At 33.9% G+C, this 8,393-nt stretch overlaps 1 protein-coding gene across 2 annotated transcripts; it reads left to right on the plus strand.

Annotated features, from left to right (window-relative positions):
* The first annotated feature begins 221 nt into the window (after positions 1-221).
* On the plus strand, positions 222-8,000 carry LOC118047536 (ADP-ribosylation factor GTPase-activating protein AGD5). Of its 2 annotated transcripts, XM_073412728.1 has the most exons (12): positions 222-466; positions 1,750-1,808; positions 1,992-2,082; positions 4,674-4,728; positions 4,827-4,917; positions 5,017-5,245; positions 5,714-5,930; positions 6,059-6,246; positions 6,461-6,790; positions 6,893-6,951; positions 7,222-7,270; positions 7,613-7,754. In XM_073412728.1, the coding sequence occupies exons 1-11, from the start codon at positions 416-418 to the stop codon at positions 7,241-7,243; spliced, it is 1,392 nt and encodes a 463-aa protein (XP_073268829.1). In that variant the 5' UTR covers positions 222-415; the 3' UTR covers positions 7,244-7,270; positions 7,613-7,754. The 2 variants fall into 2 exon arrangements, with proteins under 2 accessions (XP_073268829.1, XP_034912751.1); XM_035056860.2 differs by lacking the exon at positions 7,222-7,270 and having other exon boundaries at positions 223-466; positions 7,613-8,000.
* Positions 8,001-8,393: the final 393 nt, after the last annotated feature.

An 8,393-nucleotide genomic window follows, 5' to 3' on the forward strand; every position in this document is an offset into this window, starting at 1 on the left:
TCCATTTTATTCGAGAATAACTTTTCATGTTTTTGTATTTATCGAAACGTTTCTGACATGGACCGGATGGTGATACCGCTAACCTGTATCACACGGGTAGCGGCCCACACGCACCATCCCACACGCACCAAAGACCATACTACACGTGCGAAGAAGGAAATTCAACAAATGAGGGAAAAAAAAAAAAAAAAACAGATGAATATATTTTAATAAGGAAACGCTTTTTGGCTCCTCCTCTTCTTATTTTGCTGTTTGGGTTGCAAAATAATCAGAGGGAAACGAAAGAGAGGAGATTTTGGTGTAAAAAGACCAAATTGACCTCGACTCCTCTCTCTCTATCCTTTTGCAGCTTCTACGACTCTCTCTCTCTCTCGATCAGCAAGTTCTTCCTTTTGGCGGTTGTTGTACGGTCACCATGAACCAGAAGGCCAACGTCTCTAAAGAGCTCAATGCTAGACACAGAAAGGTCAGTCTTCCTTGATCGAAATCTCAATCCTGCCTCTGCCTGTTATTGATTGGTTTTGTGTTAATCTCGATTTCTTTTTTTATTTTGATAATTTTATCACGCTTTGAATTAAACTGCGATTGATTTGATATGATGTGTGCTATGACTTTAGATTAACTAGATGATTAATTAGATCGTGGATTCTTTTATTTCTGCGTGATTATGCATTTGATTTAATATTTTACTGGTAATTGATGAAATGTAGCTTGATTAATTAATGGTGATTGCGTTGATTTTGTGGAATTTATTTAATTTTTTTTATCTTTGCGAATTTCAAGTTTTAGATTGGCTGAGATTTATATCTGATACGATGCTATTCATTTGTGTTGCTGGTTGGTTATATAATATGCTGAGATCTAAGTTTAGAAGATTTTCTCTTGTCGTTAGAATTGGAGTTTTTTCAGAATTATATCTTTGAGGTGAAAATCTGGTCTAATTCGAAACCAAGAGCTAATAAATGTTCTTAAAGTTGTTGCATTTTGTAGATATTAAGATAGGCTCATCTATATTGATGTCCTTGATGATTATTTTGCTTGTGATTTTGTTTCTTCTGTAATGATAAATATATGTGTTTCTAGTTTGTCTTTGATGAGGGCTGCTATGGCATCCTCAAATGAGGATTGAGTTCAACCTTAGAATTTGTTTGGGTTTTTTTTGTGCTAGCTACTGTGCTCATATGCTGTTTGTATGTTTAATTATATATTTTTTTTTTTGAAGGGATGCAGCGTGCATTTTTATGAACAAGTCTGTTACCTGTATGTTATGCAAAACCTGCCAAATTAGCAGTCTGATTGTTGCATTTTTCAGTGGAGCTTTATTTGAATTGAGTGTTTTGGGATTAAATTTTAGTTATTTTATAAGCAGCTGGAAATGTTACTATGTCCCAATATTTAATTCATGGCTGAACTCTGTGGAATTTTCTGAAGTCTTTATTGGTTTCCATATTGTCCCTTGTATAATGTATTTCATTCCTATGGTGATTATTTGAACCTTATAGCATGGGTTACTATATTTTGATACATGTCAAAGTTTAGACTTTGTGACTGCCATTGATGCTAGCTACATATGGTGCCATTTGTCATTGAAGTGGATTATATGATTTTTGTTTATAAAATTTTTGCTTTGGTGTTTTCCGTATTCTAATTGTTTTTTATTTGTGATTCTAGAAGCAGTACCATTCATTCCCCTTTATTTCTTAACAGTGTATTGTCTTGAATTACTTATTTCCTGTTTTGCATATGCAGGTCTTGGAAGGCCTCCTCAAATTGCCTGAGAATAGGGAATGTGCTGACTGCAAAGCCAAGTATGTATGGAGAAGAATATGAGGATCTGATATAATTAGGATAATAGTAAATAATTAGAAAAATAAATATACAAAATTATTTAACAGTCATGGATCTTTGTAACTAGCTTGATGTTGTTAGTTTTCTTATTGTTGCTGTACTATCAGTTTGAGCTGCTGGTGTTAACCTGTTTGCAAATGCAGAGGTCCAAGATGGGCAAGCGTGAATTTAGGTATCTTTATATGCATGCAGTGTTCAGGGATCCACAGAAGTCTTGGGGTACACATATCAAAGGTGACAAATTGCTTTCTAAACCATCATTAACTTTTAATGTAGAATTAGAATCTTTAACAAAAGACTATGATAATGGTTGTTTTTCTGTGTGCACATAAAAGAAGTTTTATAAATAAGGCCTTCGAAGTCTTCTATGAATGCGTTTGTTTACGCAGCCGAACAAAACGCAGCTCTTATATGTTTGGTAACAAATAAAAACGGGTTTTACTGTTTATGGGTCCCATATTTTATTGCGTTTCAAACACAATTCTCACTAAGGCCATGTTTGTTTCCTGGAAAGTAGTTTCCGGAAAATCATTTTCCAAACTTTCCTGTGTTTGTCATTAGAAAAGTTGGTCAACGGAAAACACTTTCCAGTCAACGGAAAATACTTTCCAGTCAATTTCAGTCAAAGAAAAATTTGACTTGATTTTCAGAAAAATATTTTCCCTTTAGCTGTGTTTGTTTTCCGGAAAGTGGTTTCTGGAAAATCACTTTCCAAACTTTCTTGTGTTTGTTTGCCAGTAGGAAAGTTGGTCAATGGAAAACACTTTCCAGTAAAAGGAAAATTTGGCTTGGTTTTCAGGAAAGTGTTTTCCTGAAAAATTTGAGGGGAAAACACTTTCCGGAAGTTGTGAAAAATTTAGAAATGTCATTATTTGCTGATTATATCAAATTTGATCCTCAAACTTTTGATTGCTATATATATATATTTTGTTTTAAATATTTATTTTTCAATTTCATCTCTTAAAATTTTATTTTTATATTAATTTTGGTCCTTATTTTTATAATTGTTATTTACTTTTTCCTTATCATATTTTATTGAAATTTTTTATCTATCAAATTTGGTCCTTATTCTTTTGATTGTTACTTATTTTATTTAAAATAATTTATGAAATATTGATTATTATTATTTTAATTTCTTCATCTTTCATTTTTTTTTTAAATTTTTTAGATTTGATCTCTATTATTTTGATTATTATTTATTTTATTTGAGATAATTTATGAAATTATATATTTTTTTTCAATTTCATTCTCATTCAACTTTTTAATTTGTAAGATTTGTTCCTCATTATTTTAATAAACTTGAGAAAAATAAAATATTAATAAGTTATTTTCCAGCTCATTTTCCATGACAGAACCAAACACTGGAAAGTGTTTTCCAACTCATTTTCCATTACACTACCAAACATCGAAAAATACTTTTATTCAACAGTAAATAATGGCCAACTGCACGCTGTTCATGCTAATTAATTAGCATGAACAGTGTATTCTTGTAGCATACACTGTTCATGCTTAATTAGCATGAACAATGTATTGCTATGCTAAAATCAGTAGCATTGCTACATTGTTAACCGAATAGTGTAGTAAAATAAAAAATAAAAAATAAAAAATATTTTTTTAAATTTTTTTTATTAAAAAAATTAGTGTTTAACATTATTTAATAAAACTATATAAATTAGACAAAGATCGTTTGATGACATAGCATTTGCTAAATTTGATTGCAATTCCAATTTTGTTCTTGATTATATTTTACATGATGTTATTGCGCGCTTAAAAAACCAAAAAAACTATAGTCATTGTCGGATGTATTTCATACGTGATAGAATTGTAAATAGTTTAATGGAACAATAAAAAAAAATTTATATAATTTTTTTTTTATTTCATGATGTAATAACAATAGATAAATTTACAATATTTAAATTAAAAACCATCAATATTAATATCTATTTTTTTAAAATTATTTTATAACCTCAATTTCAAAAGCATTATTAACCAAACACATTAAACTATTTTTTGCTCAACCTCAATTTTAACCACAGTTTTAACCAAACATATAATTTTTCAAACCAACCTCAACTAAAAGTACTTTTTATAAAACAATTTTTTTTTACACCACAACTACAACAGCAACCATAATACCAAACGTACTCTATGAAGAGTTGCTTTGTGAAAAACAAATGAGGAAATAGTTTTTGTATTAGCCTTTTTTTATTACAAAACAGAAAATTGAAAGAAAGATGGTATGGTGATTTTGAATCTGTATGAATGACTGTTATTTCACCATCTTTTATGGCTAAAATGCATTGTTTCAGATACAAAACTATCTCATCTCACTGGGTAATATTGTAGGCTTATCATTACCTTTCCTGTTGTTACCAAGTCCTAGGCAAGTAGCATATTGTCTAGCTTCTTTTGATTATGTCTATACTTGATATGCTGTTTAATAGTCCTCCATTCATTTCTACAGCTTGGTTTCTATTTTCAGCAATGTTGGTTAATGAAATTTTTTTGTCTGTATTGCTTCTGAGCTTCAATTTGTGCTCTCCAATTTCCTAATGATATTGCTCTTTTTTTTTCTTGGATTGATTGATCACAAGCAAGCACAATGGTTATTGATGTGTCATTCATTTTCTTCTTTTTAAAAGTATAACTGACATGCATGGTAACTAGGTCTACTGTTGGTTGATCAATGAATTTATATCTTGCTGTTGCCTACATGTCATGAATCTCATTTTTCGTTTTTTTTCTCTTGGAGATGCTGCTTAATATGCATCAAAGTGCAATTATCCTTAAGGATATTTTGTCTCCTGATTGGTTCTCTTCTGCAGGTTCGATCCGCAACCCTTGACACGTGGCTTCCAGAACAGGTTGCATTTATTCAATGTAAGCTCATTGGCTTGTTCCAAACTTGTGATTATTATGATTGTTCTACAATTACTTTTGGGTTTAATAAACAGCTTGCTTTTGTACTGTTTGTTTAGCAATGGGGAATGAGAGGGCGAATAGTTATTGGGAAGCAGAGTTACCCCCAAACTACGACAGAGTTGGAATTGAGAATTTCATTCGTGCGAAGTATGTGTATTTTTAGAACTCTATTATTAGCAAGTTTTCTTGATCCTCTTTGTGTGTTGATATGATTGCATTGCACCTGACCATTACAGTTTCTTTCAGGTATGAAGATAAGAGATGGGTCTCTAAAGATGGAAGAGCACAATCTCCTCCTAGCGGGCTGGATGAAAGATCTCTGCATCAGAGACCCGGTGAAAGAAGTGAGCATGGACACACCAGCAGTTCTGAAAATTTGTTTGAGGAAAAAAAGAATTCACAAGTATCAAGCTCAAGGAACAGTGCTACTGCCACAAGAATAAGTGTTCCTGTTCCTCCTAGAGGACCCGAGCAGGTATGCTGAGTTTTATCTTCTTAGTCCAAGTGGAACAGTTGAATACTCAAAGAATCTGTAATGAAATAGTTGATCATTTCTTTTCTTTTATTATGAGTTGAAAAGAAAGCTTCAATAAATCCTAAAATCTATGCATGTAAAATTTTGTTGGCAAGAAAAGGTTTTGATGTTAGCCTTTGGCCTCTTGCGAATAAAATCTATCTCCAAAAGCATAACCACTCGCAATAGCCAGTGTTTATGTGCAATTGAATTATGCCATATCTTCATCATTTTGATCTAATTTTTGCAATTCACCGTGCTTTCCTGTGTCTCTTATACAATGACTAATAGTTAGAGCAGTTACATGCATGATTCTTATTTCTTCCTCACTTTGTAATCATCTCGCACTTTATTATTACTTTTTTCATTCCCACCCAGAAAGGTCCTCCATCCATAATGATTTAAGCATGACATTTTTTTCATAAACAGGTTACTCCTGCAAAGCCTCAACAGGTTGTTGAAAAAGCTGAACCAATGGTGGAAGCTACTGAAGCTGCAAAGAAAGTCGCAGATTCTGCTCCAGCTGTCTCTGCACCCAAAGTTGATTTTGCTACTGACCTTTTCAACTTGCTCTCCATGGATGGCCCTAGTGAAAATGGCTCAGAAGTAGCTTCCAATGATGATAATGGTTGGGCAGGTTTTCAATGTATGTCTTCATGTGTTTGGACAATTGTTAATTGCTATGATCTCCTATGTGTTTTTTGTTGATATTTCATTTTCACACACATGTATGGTGATTCTTGTTATCAATGTGGACCATTCCAAAATTTTCAGCTGCAACAGTTGCTGAAGAATTATCAACGACTGGAAAAGCTGTTCCAACAAAAGCTGTAGAAAATAATACTCAGTCCAATTCTGGATTTGAGGATTTATTTAAAGATTCGCCTTCTTTAGCTACCCCTTCAGTCTCGGAGAAACCCCAGAAAGATGTGAAAAATGATATAATGAGCCTTTTTGAGAAGGTATGTACTTTTGGCATTTATGCATCTTTTGAACATTTCCTCTGAAATTTGTTTGGGCATTTATCCTATCCTGGATGTGCTTTCCAAATTCTTTATCACATCTGTTACCTCTGTAAAAACCAACTTTAGTTTGAGTTCATGCAAGGGTTTAGCTTTTGGAAGTTTATGTGGAGCTGAATTATTAGCTGATGATTTTGTTTCCACCATCCTATAGTCCAATATGGTATCACCATTTGCAATGCATCAACAACAACTTGCTATGCTAGCGCAACAACAGCAACTTCTTATGGCTGCTGCAGCAAAATCTGCTGGTGGAGACCCAAAAGTGATGAATCAACAGCAACTTGCTATGCTGACACAGCAACAGCAACTTATGGCTGCAGCAGCGAAGTCAGTTGGTGGGGACCTGAAACTTTCTGGCAGTATTCAACAAGGGCCAAATGGTATTAACATACCTGCACAAAATTGGCCAAACATGGGATACCAAATTCCCGGTTTGATGATGCCAGTAGCTGGGCAGGGTGACTTACAGAAACTTATGCAGGTACATATCATGGAATTATGGATTGCTTTCATATTTACTAATACTTAATTAGTTTCATTTGGTAATATTCTGATGTTGCTGTTTTTTTTTTTTTGGTGTTAGACTGGTAACATAGGACTGACACATCCAGGGGGAAGCGCTGTACAATATCCACCATCAAGGTATATTTGTTTTTTCCAGTCTGCTCTGGTGTTGGTGAATAGAGAAACATGTGATTGTGCTTTTGCACTCTGGTGGAATTGAAACCATGGACATTACAACCACTTTCCTGTGTGTTTTTTTTTTTTTTTTTTCCAGATTAGTTTTTTCATGTTCCTACATCTTCCCTCATCCTGCCCAAGTTTGGTCCTCAGTCTTGCATTGCATCTAAAATTGCTTTGCATGGGGTATAAAATTTTGCTAATTACTTCAATTTTTTCCAATTGAACAAGCTCGCTTAGTTTCGAAGAGTGAAGAAAATGGCAGTGAGAAAGCTATAGCGTAAGCTTGCAGCCACATTTCTTTCTTTTCCCCATTTTGTTACTTACAGGATGGTTGCTCTGTGCCGCTTAAAAACAAGGCAGTTTTAAGTTTTAGGAGACCAATATTTCTGTTTCATCACTCCATAATATGTAAAATCAGACTATTGGTGCATTTCCTGTGCTAGTAAAACGATACTGTCCATCATAGAACAATTAGAAATGCAATCATTTGAAAGTTTTTACAAGTACATTTTGAAATCAGATCCACTCATGCTTTTCTTTTCCACCAATAAACTTTCGTCTCCTGTCTAGTTTTTGTGTTAGATTCCCTACCCAAATTCCTTCCATTTATTGTTTGCAGCTTTTTTGACATGGGGCAAGCTAACCCTGCCAACGGTGGGACAAGCACTGGAGTCGGTAAAACTCAATCAGCAGCTCCGGTTTCATCTGGTAGTACTAAAATGCAAACCGGGAAGGATTATGATTTCTCCTCTTTAACTCAAGGCATGTTCTCAAAGCATTGAGTGCCTAGAGGGAGGGAGTTAATGTGGGCTTCATCATACAATGCTTAAGTAGTTGCGTTACAGGAAAAGAGCACATTGAAAGTTTTTGTTTGCTCCCCCTGGATTTGCGATTGTAAACTATTGTGTAGAGGCGGCAGTTCCAGTTTTTCCTTAATATTTCGTTGATGGGTCATTTGTACGAGTAGATGTATTCAGAGTAATAAAGATGGGCTAGATTGATTGCCAGCTTCCCCTTGCTCTCACCTTTCTGCCATGCTTGGATAAATTTATCTTAAAGCGTCAGTGTTTTTCTGCCAAAAAAATGTGTCCTTGGCCATGATTAGAGATCATAATTTCTTCAACAGAGGTCATTCTATTTTCTCATCTATTCAACTAAAAGTAGAGGTGGGGAGACCTTCAGTGCTGGTGCCATACTGGGCATTCTTTCAGTGATGTATAAGAAAACTCAGGAAGAATACCCTGAGGAGAGTATAATTGATAGTTCTACGCGTAGATGACGGTTGAATTTTGTAATTTACGCATTCCAATCGTTCTCTACTAGGTATTTCGGATCGATTGATGATTGTGATTCTTATTGTTATCACAAATGAATTGCATTGTCAAATCTATCAAAATTTG

This window comes from Populus alba, chromosome 11 (genome assembly GCF_005239225.2).
Source record: "Populus alba chromosome 11, ASM523922v2, whole genome shotgun sequence".
Lineage (NCBI taxonomy): Eukaryota > Viridiplantae > Streptophyta > Magnoliopsida > Malpighiales > Salicaceae > Populus > Populus alba.

What these genes read in the sequence shown, in the direction of transcription:
- LOC118047536 (XM_035056860.2), top strand. Translation starts at nt 416, where the DNA reads ATGAACCAGAAGGCCAACGTCTCTAAAGAGCTCAATGCTAGACACAGA. An exon ending in TTGGGGTACACATATCAAAG is followed by an intron (nt 2,083 to 4,673) that starts GTGACAAATTGC and finishes TCTCTTCTGCAG; the next exon opens with GTTCGATCCGCAACCCTTGA. An exon ending in GTACAATATCCACCATCAAG is followed by an intron (nt 6,952 to 7,612) that starts GTATATTTGTTT and finishes TATTGTTTGCAG; the next exon opens with CTTTTTTGACATGGGGCAAG.